The 17,611-nt window shown below is 45.1% G+C and overlaps 2 protein-coding genes across 3 annotated transcripts in view; one reads left to right on the forward strand and one right to left on the reverse strand.

Annotated features, from left to right (window-relative positions):
* Nucleotides 1–15,797, reverse strand: part of psmg2 (proteasome (prosome, macropain) assembly chaperone 2) — a 31,613-nt gene extending 15,816 nt beyond the window's left edge. Inside the window, exons 1-4 of the mRNA XM_078215706.1 lie at nucleotides 15,513–15,797; nucleotides 11,079–11,250; nucleotides 7,658–7,716; nucleotides 6,509–6,627 (exon numbers count right to left, since the gene is read on the reverse strand). Of these exons, the coding sequence (XP_078071832.1) occupies nucleotides 6,509–6,627; nucleotides 7,658–7,716; nucleotides 11,079–11,250; nucleotides 15,513–15,578 (416 nt within the window). The 5' untranslated portion in view covers nucleotides 15,579–15,797. The remainder of the gene's footprint in view (nucleotides 1–6,508; nucleotides 6,628–7,657; nucleotides 7,717–11,078; nucleotides 11,251–15,512) is intronic.
* A 763-nt stretch (nucleotides 15,798–16,560) lies between these two features.
* Nucleotides 16,561–17,611, forward strand: part of cep76 (centrosomal protein 76) — a 38,886-nt gene continuing 37,835 nt past the window's right edge. The window contains exon 1 of one of the 2 annotated variants that reach the window (XM_078215685.1): nucleotides 16,561–16,700. Coding sequence is in view for 1 of the 2 variants with exons in the window: in XM_078215683.1 (XP_078071809.1) it covers nucleotides 16,638–16,700 (63 nt within the window). In the remaining variant the exon portion in view is untranslated. The remainder of the gene's footprint in view (nucleotides 16,701–17,611) is intronic. The other variant, XM_078215683.1, reaches the window with a different exon arrangement.

The following is a 17,611-nucleotide window of genomic DNA, read 5'->3' on the forward strand; positions in this document are numbered from 1 at the left end:
CCTGCGCTTGTGACCTGTAACATCATTTCTGGTGAATATTTGAATATTAAAGCAGTGGTTAGTGCAGCTGCTAAGAATCAATATTAATACATGACATTTCCTCCCCCATAAATTGGGGCAGCACGGTAGCACAGTGGTTAGCACTGCTGTCTCACAGCGCCAGGGACCTGGGTTCAATTCCAGCCTTGGGTCACTGTCTGTGTGGAATTTGCACGTTCTCCCCGTGTCTGCGTGGGTTTCCTCCGGGTGCTCCGGTTTCCTCCCACAATCCAAAGGTGTGTGGGTTAGGTTGATTGGCCGTGCTAAATTGCCCCTTAGTATCAGAGGGATTAGCAGGTAAATACGTGGGATTATGGGGATAGGGCCTGGGTGGAACTGTCGTAGGTTCAATGGGCCGAGTGGCCTCCTTCTGCACTGTAGGGATTCTACAATTCTATGAAATTGTCCCTAACAAATTCAAACAAGTGCAACATGAACAATAATCAATAAGGTTGCTGTTCCTGGAATGGTTGACAGCAAATCTCTGACTTCTCCTGTGCATTGGTCGCAATCTCTGGCATTTTCATCTTTGCATGAATGTCATCAGTGTTTGATCTGTCTGGCGTCGATATTGTAACCAGAGGTTGACTCTGTGTTTGGTCTAGAGGTGAGGTGTTTCTTTCCTCAATAGTGTCTGTTGGTGTCAGGAAGTTTCTGGTCAGAATTTCACACAGTTAAACCTGGATTTTCAGCCAGTTCCACATCAGTTCTCCCCACCAACAGCTGGTCTGCATACCAACTTCCAGATGACACCATCTCGAGTCTGGAAATATACAAGACACTTCCAGACTGCGCAAGGATCATGACAGGAACCCATTTCTCTCCTGTGGACTAATTCCTAGCCAAAACTCCATGTCCTTGGTGGGAGACACAATGTTTTCCTTTTCTGCCATTCTATCTGTCCTTCTTGTTGTGAGATTTATTTTGCTTTAAGGTTTCAACAAGTTGAATGCCGAATGTAATTGTCTCATCATCATTGACAATGCAGGAGAGGTTTTGTTCATAGAATGAGTAATATTCCTATACATGAGTAAGAATTGGTCAAACCTTGTTCCCTGGGTGCTCTCAATGTATGTTTCATGGTTTGGACAGGACGTTCGCAGCAGGATGGCACAGTGCAAATCTAATATGTTGAATACCATTCCCTTTGAAGAAACTTCAGAATTCTTGGGAGACAATTTGAGGTCTATCATCACTTACCAATTATTCAGGGAATCCAAACCTGCTCAAGACTTCTCCTAGTTTCTTGATATTCTTCTCCGATTAGGTAGATTTCATTATAGTGACTTCTGGCTACTTTGAATGAGCATTAACCACTAGTACGAACATCTGTCCTTCAAAAGGTCCTGCAAAGTCTACATACATTTGCTGCCAAGCCTCTTCTGGCCATTCGCATGGACGTGGTGGTGCTAAGGGTGGCAGGTTTCTTACCTTCACACATGACGAACACATTGCAGCTTTCCCTTCAATTTCCACATCCAAACCAGAAATAACTCCTGGCTGTTTCCTGCATGCCTACAATTCTGCAATGGCTATTGTGTAACTTCTCTAACACCTATCTTTTCAATAGTGGCAAAATGATCACTGAGCCCCCAAAGGCGACATCCTGACTGTGCTGGCAGCTCCAATCTTCTAGAGGAGCGCGGTTTCAAGTCAGGTGTTCGGAGTTCTTCCCTCGTAATAACATGTCCACCACTTCTGAGTGTACCGGATCGCTCCAAGTATATTTCCTCAATGTCCAGAAGTGACTGGTGTACTGCCTACCTGTTCAAAGTAGGAGATACCTCCACTTGAGTAGTTTGACGAGCTACTTGGTAGTGGTAATCTTAGCAATCTATCCACATTAGTGTAGACTTGATTGTCGATACTTGATGCTATATGTATGTGCAGACAATAGCAATGCCCATCTCTGCATTCTACTTGCTGCCAGTGATAGAATTCCTGTGTGTGGTCCAAAAATGGTAGTGAATGGACGATGGTCCATCAACAGTGCGAACTTTCTTTAGTACAGGAATTGATGGAATTTATTTACTCCAAAGATAATCTTTAATGCTTCCCTTTCAATGTGCGGGTAGTTACTTTCAGCCTTGCTCAATGATCAAAATGGAAAAGGAATGAGTCTTTCTTCACCCTGATATGGGATACCACTGCTCCAACACCATAAGGGGATGCATCACATGCTAATTATAGGGAAGGGTAGGATCAAAATGTGAGAGAACTTCAGATTTTAGGAATGTTACTTTGGCTTGCACGGAAGCATTATTGTATTGATCTGACCAGTTCCACTTCTTGTTCTGGTATAAGAGGTTATGCCACGGTTTTAAAATGGTTGCCAAATTCAGAACAAGTCTTCCATAGTAGTTCAACAGTCCTAGGAAGGATCACAACTGGTTAATATTCTGAGCTCCAGGAGCCTCTGTGATAGCCTTGACTTTCGAAGGAGATTTGTGAATGCCCGTGGTGTCAATCAACAGGTGACTGGAAGAACTCACACTTCTCCTTGCGGACCCTCAGTCCATAGTCTTCCAAGCTCTGGAGAGTGGGATCCAAATGCCAAAGACGTTCCTCTCTGTCCCTTCCAGAGACTAGGATGTCACCTGAATAGCACTGGACCCCACTTAGTCCACTCAGGATCTGATCCACTGCTCTCAAACAATACAGAAGATGTGACACCAGACAGCAATCTGCGATACTGGAACAAGCCTGTGTCACAATTGTCAAAAGTTCCTTCTAGCCTATGTTCACCTGTAAGACTGGCTTAGGTTGATTTTGTTAAAATGCTGGCCTCCCGTCAATCACACAAACAGGCCATCGATGTGGGGTAATGGGCACAGTTCTGCATATAATACTGAGTGAACTTGAAGTCACTGCAAATCCTTATGGCTCCATCCTTCTTGATGACTGGTACTATTGGTGTGGCCCATTCACTAATGCTGACAGGTTCCAAGAATTCAGTCTTTACAAGTCGTTCCAAGTCAGCCTGTTAGCATAGGGTACTGACTTTGTCCTTCAAGCATTTTGTTTGGCTTCCTTTTGTAACCTCCAATTTAACTTTCATATTCCATAGTTCTTCATCAAAAACAATTGTGTGTTTCTTTAGACTTTTTGTAAGACCTGATATTCCATTCGTCATCAGGTTGACTGCAGCCCAGTCCAGTTGAATCTTCTCAAACCACGTTCAATCCATCAATGCTGGATAATCGCCCTCAATTACATGTCGAGACAAATCTGCTGTTTCTCCATCAAGTTTCACAGCTACATGAATGCAGCCCTTCAGTGAAACCTCTTCACCTGTGTATACCTTCAGCAGTATTCTTGAAGCTTTCAAAGAAATATGTCTGAGTTTTTCCTTATGTATAGTCTCTGGCACCAGCGACACTGCTGCCCCAGTGTTAACTTCCATCCTTACTGGTTGTCCATTCAGCAGTGGAGTGACCCACTATCTATTCATAGCACCAGCAATGACTAACACATTCAGTGATAATTCATCCTCAGACTGTTAGCCACTTCATTTCTCTTGACACTTTTGCACAGCATGAACACTTCTTTTATTCTGTTTACAAGCTGCCTTGGTTTGTTCTGGCTTATTATTTTTACTCGTAACTTGCTTTTTCTTCCAGCAAGCACACTCTATGTGCCCTTTTTTTCCCCACAACTTCTGCATACTATGCCCTTACACCAACATTCCACAGCAGAATGCCCTGGCTTCGCACATTGATACAGTAAGAAGTCTCACAACACCAGGTTAAAATCCAACAGGTTTATTTGGTAGCAAAAGCCACTAGCTTTCGGAGCGCTGCTCCTTCATCAGGTGAGTGGGAGTTCTGTTCACAAACAGGGCATTTAAAGACACAAACTCAATTTACAAAATAATGATTGGAATGCGAGTCTTTACAGGTAATCAAGTCTTAAAAGTACAGACAATGTGAGTGAATTCTAATCATTATTTTGTAAATTGAGTTTGTGTCTTTATACGCCCTGTTTGTGAATAGAACTCCCACTCACCTGAGGAAGGGGCAGCGCTCCGAAAGCTAGTGGCTTTTGCTACCAAATAAACCTGTTGGACTTTAACCTGGTGTTGTGAGACTTCTTACTGTGTTCGCACATTGATGACATATACAAGTTTCAAAACTCTTAGGTGTCGATTCAGCCGACATTTTATGTATTTGGATACACAAACTCAGGTGTTGAGCTTCTTTAGAGCCAGCTCCATCGAAACAGCAATTTCAATGGCCTTTTTCAGAATAAGGCTCCTCTTGGTTAACAAACATTTCTATATTGCTTCATCACAGACAAATCTGTCTTGAATTGTGTCATTCAGCACATCACCAAACTCTCAATATTCTGCAAGTCTTTTTAACACAGACAAATTGATTCCCCCCTCTTGATTTCTTTTGTATAATCTAAAGCACTCTGCAATTACCAAAGGCTTTGATGAAAAACGTGTTTCCAAAATATAGAACATAACAGAACAGTACAGCACAGAACAGGCCCTTCGGCCCACGATGTTGTGCCGAGCTTTATCTGAAACCAAGATCAAGCTATCCCACTCCCTATCATCCTGGTGTGCTCCATGTGCCTATCCAATAACCGCTTAAATGTTCCTAAAGTGTCTGACTCCACTATCACTGCAGGCAGTCCATTCCACACCCCAACCACTCTCTGCGTAAAGAACCTACCTCTGATATCCTTCCTGTATCTCCCACCACGAACCCTATAGTTATGCCCCCTTGTAATAGCTCCATCCACCCGAGGAAATAGTCTTTGAACGTTCACTCTATCTATCCCCTTCATCATTTTATAAACCTCTATTAAGTCTCCCCTCAGCCTCCTCCGCTCCAGAGAGAACAGCCCTAGCTCCCTCAACCTTTCCTCATAAGACCTACCCTCCAAACCAGGCAGCATCCTGGTAAATCTCCTCTGCACTCTTTCCAGCGCTTCCACATCCTTCTTATAGTGAGGTGACCAGAACTGCACACAATATCTACGATTTGTTCATATATTTTAGTCCCTGACTTCCTCGGTTGCACTAAACTTCTAAGGAGCTTAAACGTTGTTTCCACCATCATGTTCAGGAGTGTGGGCACCCAAATATCTCCTGCTATTTTGTTGCCTGTGCAAAATAGTCAAAACGCTCAGAATAGGAGCTCCATCGCTTCACATTTTCATCAAAGGGTTCCACAACACCAAAAACTCCCACCATTTTCTTACCGATGGAGGTTCCCCTTATGCACAATGCGCTTCCAACAGCTACCTTAATTTTTTTCTTTTAAACAAGGCAATAATCCGAGCTTCAGCCTCTTTATAAACACACCTAGCTCTCTAATTGCTCTGCAGAGAATCATTACTCACATCCAGGCTCGCCCATCGGTTGGAATTTTACCACCTCACCCGCCCCAGAATCGGGACGGACGAGGCTCGCAGGATGGCATTCTCCGTTGGCCTCGAGCGGGCGAGGCGGTAAAATTCCGGCAATTATGTCCAGAGGACATACAAAGAACTTCTTTTCCCGACTTTTCCAGTAATTTTCCTATTCTCCGGTGGCTAGCAAGGACCTTTCAAAGTGCTCATCTCCAGTTTTTTTATGTTGAATATTGGAGAATCTAAGCTAGGAAGCTCAGAGGGCGAAAAGCAATGGAGATTTATTTACATTCACTATATGGTTGCTTCTTCACTCTGGCAGTTTCCCGCACCATCAAGCTGTCATGCCAGTTTTGGCAAATACGTGAATATATGGTGCTTAGTGCCACTATAAAGAATCAATATTAATATATAACAGTAATGCCATTGAATGTCAAGGGAAGATGCTTGGGTTCTCTCTTGTTGGGAGATGGTTATTGCATAGTACTTGTGTGGCATGAATATTATTTGTCACTAATCAGCTCAAGCCTTGCTGTATGTGAGCATGAACTAGCTCAATATCCGACGAGTTGCGAATAGTGCTGAACATTATGCAATGATCGGCAAACATCCCCACTCCTGACCTTATGATGGAGGGAATGTCATAGATGAAGCAGCTGAAGATAGTTGAGCCTAGGATAAGGTTAGGTTTAATCTGGTAAGCGAAATGTATCTAGAAAGCGATCACCACAGGATTTCCAGGCACACAACTTTACGTTATTAGGTTACTTAATTGCCATAGCACTGCCTAAAAGTCAATATACTGATTCATCATAAAGGGCCTTGTAACAGGAGCAATCAAACAAGCAGCAGTACAATAACAAAATGCCACACATTTGTTCTTTCAGGCTTCTTCCTACCTTGAGACACGACGCAATTCACTCTCACACATTACAGACTCCTGGGTCAGTGGTAGTACAAATGCAAACTTGATAGGTTGTTTCTGTTGGAAAACTTGTGGTCTAGACCGACCCCCATGGCTCAGTAATGCACCATTCCCTCTCAGAACTTCCAAATACCTAATGCTTCAATCTCTAAAAGCCAATGGTAATGTTGACGCTGAACCTACCCAATGAGCTGCTTGTCGACACGATGGTAGGCGTAACTGCTGGACAGGGCCACAACTTTGCTAAATTCACTCTCTTTAATCCAGGCGAGGAGTTGTTGTCGGAATGAGCGGTGTTTACCCTATAACGGGCAGATTAAATTCTGGTTATTCCATAGAATTTACAACTCAGAAAAAACATTTAGCACAACAGGTCAATGCTGGTGTTTTATGCTCCATACAAGCCTCATCTCACCCCACCACACATCCTTTCCCCTCTCATGTATTTATCTAGTATCTCGAAAATGTATCGACACTATTTGCCTCAACCACTCCCTGCGGCAGCAAGTTTCACATTCTGATCACTCTCTGGAGAAAGAAGTTTCCGGGAGTTTAAGGCCCTGCTTGTTTTACAACAAGACAGATGGAAAGCAGCTCACTATCAAAAGATCCAAAATGGAACTCCTTCCACGTGTAAGATGAAGTGGCAATTGAGTCGGGTTGCCATTCCGTTCGAAAAGCCTGCCGACATGATCTCGCCCGACCTTCTGACACAAGCCAGGCAAGATCTGGGCGGTGTAGCACATCCCCAGGGACTAGCATTGAGGGTTGTGGAGTCGAAGATAAGTAATGCATCATGTAAGTAATGGATCGGTGAGATTGTGGAATTTGAAATGCAAATATATCAGCCGTGATCTTATTGAACTGTGGAAAAGGCTCAAGAGCGTGAATAGGTCACTTCTGCTCCTATTTTATATATTTGTATGTATCCATCCATGCCGCTTGATCAACCCTGATTCATCACGATGATCTTAGCCAAGACACTCATACTCGCTGAATATCTCCATGCAATGCAGGGTTAAGTGCATACTAAAACAAAGTTTCTTTGAACTAATTTTCAATTCAATCAACTCATCGCAGACACCGCAGGACGGATTTTCCTGTTCCGCCTGCCATGGGAATCGTAGCAGGCAAGGGACGGACCTTGGAAAAGTCCGTTGAGCTCAGGAGGGATTTTTCCGGTTTTGGGGCAAGCGCGGCTGGAAAATCCCACCCTTCATGTCCCAGCCTCTATTTTCACATATTAGAAGGGAAAAAGAGTTTAAATTCCAACTGTTTTAAAACACAATTAAACTAGGACGGAGATTGTCCAATTTTGCTTCACTGTAATACCTGAATAATTGGGGATCGGATCTGCAGAACCGCCAACTTTCGATCTGTTGATGCATAAACTGTAACACAGAAAATAATCACACATGTAACACCCAGGCCCACTGTATTTTCACTTTACAGTTTTGTTGTTAAAGGAACCAGCTAATACATAATATCCTCAAAAAATATTCCAGTCTTACCGGCAAATGAATATCAAGGGTCATTCTTTAACAAATAGAACAAGAAACCACATTCTCCCTTGATGCAATTATAATTATCACTAACTAATTATAGTGACTGCCTTTCGAAAACATACTAAGAGGTGTTAGTGAAGGCTGTGCTACAGAGAAAGAAAGATTTATGTTTATACAGGACCACAAGAATAGATGGAGGTCCACAGAAGCAGGAGGAGGCAATTCAGCCTCATAAGCCTGTCCAGTCACCCAATTAATAGTGGCTGATCTGTATCTTAACTCCATCTTTGTTCCATATCAATAGGCAGTGGCATAGTCATATTGTCACTGGACTAGTAATCCAGAGACGGAGGGTAATGGGTGGCACGGTAGCACAGTGATTAGCACTGCTGCTTCACAGCGCCAGGGGCCTGGGTTCGATTCTCGGCTTGGGTCAGTGTGTGGAGTTTGCACGTTCTCCCCGTGTCTGCGTGGGTTTCCTCTGGGTGCTCCAGTTTCCTCCCACATTCTGAAAGACGTGCTGGTTAGGGTGCATTGACCTGAAAAGGTGCCGGATTGTGGCACTAGGGGAATTTCACAGAATTTCATTGCAGTGTTAACGTAAGCCTTACTTGTGACTAATAAATAAACTTTAATGCTCTGGAAGCCTGGGTTCAAACCCCACTATGGCAGATGGGGTAATTTGAATTCAATTTAAAAAAATAATTTGGAATTAAAAGTCTAAAGATAGCCATGAAATCATTGTTGATAGGCGTGAAAACCATCTAACTCTGATGAAGGGTCATCCAGACTCGAAACATTGTCTCTGTTCTCTCTCCACAGAAGCTGTCAGACCCGTTGAGATTTTCCAGCATTTTCTGTTTTGGTTTCGGATTCCAGCATCTGCAGTATTTTGCTTTTATCATCTGGTTCACTAATGTCATTTAGGGAAGGAAATCTGTCGTCCTTAGCTGGTCTGGCCTACATGTAACTCCAGATCCACAGCAATAACTGCCCTCCGAAATTGACCAGCAAGCCATACAATTCAGGATGTGCAACCAATGCTGGCTTTGCCAGTGATGCCCACATTCCATGAAAGAATAAAAAATATATCCTTGCCGAACAAAATCAATCTTGGCTTGCTATTTTGAAATACATCCAGATGCCTTTGGGGAGGGGGGAGGCGGGGGTCTTGGGGGTTTTCATAGAAATCATAAAAACCCTACAGTACAGAAAGAGGCCATTTGGCCCATCGAGTCTGCACCAACCACAATCCCGCCCAGGCCCTACCCCCATATCCCTACACATTTTATCCACTAATCCCTCTAATCTACGCATCCCAGGACACTAAGGGGCAATTTTAGCATGGCCAATCAACCTAACCCGCACATCTTTGGACTGTGGGAGGAAACCGGAGCACCCGGAGGAAACCCACGCAGACACGAGGACAATGTGCAAACTCCACACAGACAGTGACCCAAGCCGGGAATCGAACCCAGGTCCCTGGAGCTGTGAAGCAGCAGTGCTAACCATTGTGCTACCGTGCCACCCCGCACGGGTTGAAGAACAGTATCTGAGATTTCCCCTAACCTGTAAGAAGAGCTTCTGATATTGCACCTGAGAAGGCATGCTCTAATTTTAAGGTTATGTCTCCCTGTTCTGGATTGCCCCACAAGAATAAATATTTTCTCACTACCTACCCTAACCCTATCACTTCCTTCAATCACCTTAAAACATCTCAATTATACGGCCCATTATTTATTCCACATGTCTTTATACCTAAACTGTTTTTTACCCTTTGGGGAATGGTGGGGGAGCTGCTAGGAGGATTTCTGAGCTGATTATCAGCCCATTGCACTGCGTTGAAAATACCTTCCATGGCCAACAAGTCCTGACGTTGGACTTAAATCTGGAGCTTCTGGTCCAGCAGTGAGGACACTACCACGCTGCCACAAGGCCTCCTTTATATGACCCATTAATATTCTATACTCAAAGGCAGCCTAGTCTAGCAACCTGTTCTTATAATTTAACTTTAGATTCACTAAAACGATTGGGACCAAGCTGAAGGTTAAACTTGTAGAACAGACCAATAAGCCAATAGGTCAAGTCTCAATCCTTGATGTCCTATCTTCCCACAGCAAGAAACGGATTTACTGGACATAACCACATCTAACTTCGATCAGATAAGTTATTTGAGAATTAATATCTAATAAAGCATCAGATAACAATCTTGAAGGAAATAAATCAGCTACTCTCGCCTTCAATACAGGCTCACAACAAATTATCCGTCCCCTCTGTATTCAATTCAGTAGCTAAAGCCCGGCAGATAGTGCAGAGGAATTTAAAGGAACTACATGTGACTGGACCCACAGCAATGTGGCTGACTATGAAATGGCCCAGTAAGCCAATCCATTTCTGGCACAGTTCAGGATGGGCAATAGATGCCAGCCTTGCCAGTGATGCTCACATCGTAGGAACGAATGGGGAGAGAAATAGGTCATTACAATGCCCACGCTGCTCAAAGGGATAATTAGGAAAATAAATCTACAATTTAATAAGAACTTTCAAGAAAAGGTAAAGGACATTGAGCTTTTTTTAAATAAAATTGACCTTCCATCACCTGATGTGCAATGATATCCCACTGCCTTGGAAAAGCAGCCAGCATAATTAAGGACCCCATACACCCCGGACATTCTCTCTTCCACCTTCTTCCGTCGGGAAAAAGATACAAAGGTCTGAGGTCACGTACCAACCAACTCAAGAACAGTTTCTTCCCTGCTGCTGTCAGACTTTTGAATGGACCTACCTGATATTAAGCTGATCTTTCTCCACGCCTTATCTGTAACTGCAACACCATATTCTACATCCTCTCTTTTCCTTCTCCCCATGTACTCTATGAACAGTATGTTTTGTCTGCATAGCACGCAAGGAACAATACTTCCCACTGTATCCCAATACACGTGACAATAATAAATCAAAGTAATCCTTTCTCTCAACATTTCCAGTTGCTCCTCAGACAAATTTGAACTATTTCTCACTCTGTACAAGGCTTCCCTACAAAGAACTAACTTCATTTAAACTTATATTACCTGACATTTTAATTCCTTACTACACTGAACAATTTACCTCAATCAGCATCTCTTTCATAATCTTAAACTTTCAGAGCAGATGGAAGTTTGTTTTCCAAATAAAAACAATTGTTCAATTTAAATTCCTAAATATTTATACCATGTCAGAGAGTTCTTCACCCTCGTTCTGCTCTCACTCACCCTCAGAGCTGATGCACATTTCTGCTGAATTCTCAGGAGTTGTTGCGTAGGGATTGTTTCCTACTACTGGAAGGAGGCAGTCACTGTGGATATAACCAACCCGGGGCAAAGTGAGTGTAGAAATGATCAGGTCCATCGCTAGCTGACCAACATTCCCCACAGACACAACTGGCTGCAACAGCAAAAACATCAGATAATTGAGAAAGATATGCTCACTGCATTTTGACTCAATGAAACTGATCCATTGTGGGACCACAGAAATAAGAAATAATTTTGTAATTACCCCTTGATACACCATCCATCCCATTCATAATTGGTAGTTATTATGAGACACATGGCCAATATTCAGACCCCATTTGGAGTATTTGTGAGCAGTTTTGGGCCCCGTATCTAAGGAAGGATGTGTTGGCCTTGGAAAGGGTCCAGATGAGGTTCACAAGAATGATCCCTGGAATGAAGAGCTTGTCGTATGAGGAACGGTTGAGGACTCTGGGTCTGTACTCGTTGGAGTTTAGAAGGATGAGGGGGGATCTTATTGAAACTTACAGGATACTGCGAGGCCTGGATAGAGTGGACGTGGAGAGTATGTTTCCACTAGTAGGAAAAACTAGAACCAGAGGGCACAACCTCAGGCTAAAGGGGCGATCCTTTAAAACAGAGATGAGGAGGAATTTCTTCAGCCAGAGAGTGGTGAATCTGTGGAACTCTTTACCACAGAATGCTGTGAGGCCAGGTCACTGAGTGTCTTTCAGACAGAGATAGATAGGTTCTTGATTAATAAGGGGGTCAGGGGTTATGGGCAAAAGACAGGAGAATGAGGATGAGAAAAATATCAGCCATGATTGAATGGCAGAGCAGACTCGATGGACCGAGTGGCCCAATTCCGCTCCTAGGTCTTATATGGGGTGGCACGGTGGCACAGTGGTTAGCACTGCTGCCTCACAGTGCCAGGGAGCCACGTTCAATTCCAGCCTTGGATCACTGCAGGGGAGTTTGCACATTTCCCCTGTGTCTGCGTGGGTTTCGTCCGGGTGCTCCGGTTTCCTCCCACAGTCCAAAGATGCGCGGGTTAGCTTGATTGGCCATGCTAAATTGACTCTAGTGTCAGGGGGATTAGCAGGGTAAATATGTGGGGTTACAGGAATAGAGCCTGGGTGGGATTGTGGTTGGTGCAGACAGGATGGGCCAACAGGCCTCCTTCTGCACTGTAGGGATTCTATGATTCTATATAGACCTCTGCTATTGCAGCAGCGCACATGAATACAAAGATAGCAGTGTAAAGGGGAAAATACAAGGAGAACACACTTTAAAATGGCTGCTTGGCACATCAAGAGTTAACTGGGAAAGGAGCCAAAAAGCAGACACCGGCTGCCACTTATCAGAAATCACTTTAAATCAAAACCTAACAGACAAGCCATTTCCAAATCACAGTGACTCATAGCAAACAAACACCTCAGGAAGCCAAGCCAAGGGTCAAGACATCTTTTAAGATAAGGAAAACCTGAAACAAAGAGGATAGATTAGCCTTGGGGAGAGCGGGAAAATATGAATGCGAGGAAACCAATTAACACCTGAATGAGCCGAAACTAACCATTGATAGATACAGACATGAGGAAATGTACCCATTCATAAGAACAATACTATGTTAAATGTCTATATCTGTTTGTACCTGCTTAAACAATGTGATCATGTTCGAATCACCGGTTTACCCATTGTGTAAAGGGTATAAAAATGGACCGCTCCCGACATTCTAGTGAGAAAAGGTGTTCTACGAACTTGTGCCTTATCTCCCGGAGCTCCGTTAAATAAATCGTATTTTCTGAATCTCGAAGTCTGACTACTAGTGGATTTTTCCCACAACAGCAGCAATAGGGCCTTTGAATTACCACCTTATTTTTATATTTAGAATACAAAACATCTCACATCCACTGCTTTGCTCCCCTCATTTTCATCCACCAATTGTAGACTCGATATTGTGAATATGCCTTGCAGGAATATCCCTCATGTCAAACTATATCCCATCTCTCTATCCCATTTTCTTTTTCTCCTACACAACAGCCACCACGCAAGTTCTGGCAGCCAAGATGGTACAAGGGCGGCACGGTAGCACAGTGGTTAGCACTGCTGCTTCACAGCTCCAGGGTCCTGGGTTCGATTCCCGGCTCAGGTCACTGTCTGTGTGGAGTTTGCACATTCTCCTCGTGTCTGCGTGGGGTTCCTCCGGGTGCTCCGGTTTCCTCCCACAGTCCAAAGATGTGCGGGTTAGGTTGATTGGCCAGGTTAAAAATTGCCCCTGAGATTCGTAGATTAGCGGGTAAAATATGTGGGGGTAGGGCCTGGGTGGGATTATGGTCGGTGCAGACTCGATGGGCCGAATGGCCTCCTTCTGCACTGTAGGGTTTCTATGATTTCTATGAAGAGCTCAGGATGCTAAGAAAGTCTCTCTACATTGTACCATGGGGAGGGTTAGACATGAAATCTCAGGTTATTTCCCACCCTCTCTCTCCACGCAGAAAATGTAACATTTTACTTCAAAATTAGTTATGCAGATAAAAAGATGAAAGACTTTGATTTATAGAATATTTTTCACAATTATCAGATGTCTCAAAACACTTTACAACCAATAAAGTACGTTTTAAATTGTGCTCACTGTTGTAATGTATGAAACAACAGCCAATCTTTGCACAGCAAACTCCTACAAACATCACTGTGGTACTGACCAGATAATCTGATATAATTTTGATATTTGAGGGATAAATATTGGCCAAGACACCATGGATAACTCTCCTGCTGTTCTTCAAAATATTGTCACAGGATCTTCTAGGTCCACCCGAGAGGACAGACAAAGCCTCAGTGTAACGTCTCATCTGAAAGACAGCACCTCTGGCAATGCAGCACCCACTCAGTGATGTACTGCGCTCAGTGATGTACTGCGGGTCAGACAAGAATTTTGTGCTCAAGTCATGGAGTAGGCATGGATCCAGAACCTTGTGATTCAGAAGTGAGGGGCTTACCAAAAAGCCACTGTTGACACAATGCAGCAGTCTACTATAGTCTGAGGGTTTGTGAAAGCAGTATTCTCCTGTATAAATGTTCAGTTGGTCATCTGAATCCATGGCACTAAACAACATTAGCTGAAGGTTATCAACAATTTTGCACATGGATTTAGATGACATAAAGTGATCTGCGGATAGTGTGGGGAAAAAGCCATTGAGGTTGATGATCAGCTATATTTGTTTGGAAAGGTGTAGCAGGCTCGACAGGCTAAATGGCCTTCTCCTGTCCTTAAGTTCCTATGTTTCCCATCTTTCTCAGCCAGTCTGCAGCCTTTGGAAATAGGTGACCACTCTGTTATCCAGTTGGGTGAAACTACCTTCCCCTGGGTCCATTCTAATCTTGGCCAGGACACATCGCACAATGCATTCTCTTTCCACTCCTGCAACAATACTTCCAGAATCCCTCAATAACCTCTCTCCAGTCCCCTCCTGTCACACATCCGTAAATGGTGCCCATCAAAGAGAACAGCAAAATCACAGATGCTGGGAATCAGGTACAAGAACAAAAAAAAAACAGAATGTCAGGTCAAGTACGAGGAGGACAAGACATTTTAGGTGCAGCCCCAATTGGTGTCCTACCACGAGGCTGGCTTGCACTGAAGCCCAGCACCTCCTGTCCAAAAGTGTGTGGGTTAGGTGGATTGGTTATGCTAAATTGCCCCTTAGTGTCAGGGGGATTCGCAGAGTAAATACGTGAGGTTATGGGGATAGGATCTGGGTGGGATTGTTGTCAGTGCAGGCTCGATGGGCCTCCTTCTGCACTGTAGGATTCTATGATTCTAATTCTATAATTCAAAAAGCCAGTTGTTTTTAAAGTTTATTTATTATTGTCACAAGTAGGCACTGCAATGAAGTTACTGCGAAAATCCCCTAGTCTCCACACTCCGGCACCTGTTCGGGTACAGCGAGGGAGAATTTAACATGGCCAATACACCTAACCAGCACGTCTTTCGGTCTGTGGGAGGAAACCGGAGCACCCGGAGGAAACCCACGCAGACACGGGGAGAACGTGTAGACTCTGCACAGGCAGTGACCCAAGCTGGGAATCGAACCCGGGTCCCTGGCTGTGAGACAGCAATGCTAACCACCGTGCCACTCAAAACCTGTGCTTCTGGCACATTCCACACAGAATGACATGTCAGAATTGAACAGCACACAAACAGGCCATTCAGCCCCTAGTGGTCCATACTGGACACCAACACCATTTTAATAGGGGATTATACATATAATGTTTCAGATAATCCAATACCAAGGAGCAATTTTAATGAAAGAGTTTTGTGTATAAATGCCAGAATCGACATTAAAAACCCCACATCAATGTTGACCTGAATCTATTGCACTTTATTCAGACTGCACAGTCAATGCAGCAGCTACCTACCATGATGAGAGTATAACCCTTCAGGCTGACACAACAATTCCCACTCGGGATGAAAACCGCCTCCATTTTGCTGCCTTGCGGATGGACAACTCCAACCGTCACCCGCCTGCTGGCGCCTGCTTATCACGTCATGGAGAAGGGGACCTATCACACTGACTGTCGCACATGGTCGGGCATGGTCGCGCCCGTTTTATTTTTTTAAACCAAACTTTAACACGAAGCAACCAGCCACGGCTGTTGCTTAAAATTCAGCCGATCGAGGCCGGTTCCTGGGGATTTTGGTGTGGGGGGGCGTTTCGTTTACGAGTCAAGGCGGGTGGGTAAATTCCCGCTCGAATTTGGCGCCAGGATTTCAAACGCTCGAGCGCAGCTGCAGCTGCGCAGCGATTGACAGCGAGGGGGCGGAGCTTAATCATAACGGGTCTGTGGTTTGGAAGGCGGAGCTTGACGACTCTTGGAGGGAGCTATAGGCGGGGTTTGATGGCCGTTGGTAAGGGGCGGGGCTTGATGGCCGTAGGTGAGGGGCGGGGCTTGGTGACCGTTGGTAAGGGGCGGGGCTTGTTCGCTCCTTGGTGAAGGAGGCGGAGTTCCGGAGACAGTCAGCGAGGGGGCGAGGCTTGGTGATCTTGGGTAAAGGGGGCAGGGCTCAGCGGGGGGCGGGGCTTGGTGACCATTGCTAAGGGGCGGAGCTTAGGGAGGGGCTCGATTTGCTTCGCCATAACCGCTGGCGTCGATTGGCCTTATGTGTGTTTGGGGGCGGAGCTTGACGACAGTTGGAAGGGGGCTCGTTGCCAAGGGGCGGAACTTATGGAGAGGCGGAGTTAGGTGGCCATAGGCGTGGGCGCTGGTTGGCCTGTGGGTTCGGAGGCGGGGCCTAGAGATGGGGGCGTGGCCTAGCTATGGGGGCGGGGCCTGATGGCAGTTGGGAAGGGGGTGGGGCCTAGTATGTGGGCGGGGTTTAGCGGTGCTTGTTGGGTATTGGACACAGGAGCGGGGCTCTGCTGATTGGAGGAGCGGGGGCGGGGCGTGGCGTGGCGTATTGGCCGTTGGGGTCGGAGGTCAGTGGCGGGCGGTGGGGGTTTGTAGTTGAGTTCAGTGTTAATCTCTGGTCAGAGAGGCTTCAACATGTCGCTGCCGCCGCATAAGGCTTCCGAACTTAAGCAGATCATTCACAACCAGCTGACCCAGGTGAGCTAGAGCACCGTGTCCCCCGCTCGGGCAGGAGGGAGAGGGGGCTCGGCTTTGAAGCCTCGCTGTTGCTATGATGTTGTTTGAAGCATCTGTCCTGTCCTCCCTGAGGCCCTGCTCCTTCTGGAGATTTAGAGAGGATTTGAGGAAAAACCCCTTCCAGCCAGAGTGGCGGGAATCTGGAATTCGCTGCCTGAAAGAGTGTTAGAGGTGGGAACCCTCACAACATTTACAAAGGACTTGAAAGGCCATATCATACAAGGTGACAGACCTTGCATGGAAATGTGATCAGAATAGCTGGGTGCTTGGTGGCTGGCACCAGGTCTGTTTCTCATAGAAATCATAGAAACCCTACAGTACAGAAAGAGGCCACTCGGCCCATCGAGTCTGCACCGACCACAATCCCACCCAGGCCCTACCCCCACATCCCTACATTTTCTACCTATTAATCCCTCTAACCTATGCATCTCAGGACACCAAGGGGCAATTTTAGCTTGGCCAATCAACCTACTGTGCTGTAAAGCTCTGACTCTATGACCCTAATTATAATAATGCTTAAATCTTCAACTTGGAATTTTGCAAAGGTTGGAAATCTGAAATATAAAAACAGAAAATTCTGGAAATGCTTATAAGACTGGTAGTAGTTGATTCTGTTTCTCTCGACTGATGCTGCCAGACCTGCTCCGTGTTTCCAATGTTTTCTGTTATTTCAATTTTATAATTTTGTTGCCTGTATCCACTGTCCACTTCAGCCTCTTATCCATCCACTGGCAGAAGCTGTCAGTTCCTCCTCCCAGATAAACCTGAGCATGATTGTCCCTGTATAAAAGAGGCAAGCAGCTGGAGTGAATTACCCCATCACCTCTATTCTACTAGACTTGTCAATGCCCCTGCCTGACCCAGAACCAGCA

This window comes from Mustelus asterias, chromosome 7, assembly GCF_964213995.1.
Source record: "Mustelus asterias chromosome 7, sMusAst1.hap1.1, whole genome shotgun sequence".
Taxonomy (NCBI): domain Eukaryota; kingdom Metazoa; phylum Chordata; class Chondrichthyes; order Carcharhiniformes; family Triakidae; genus Mustelus; species Mustelus asterias.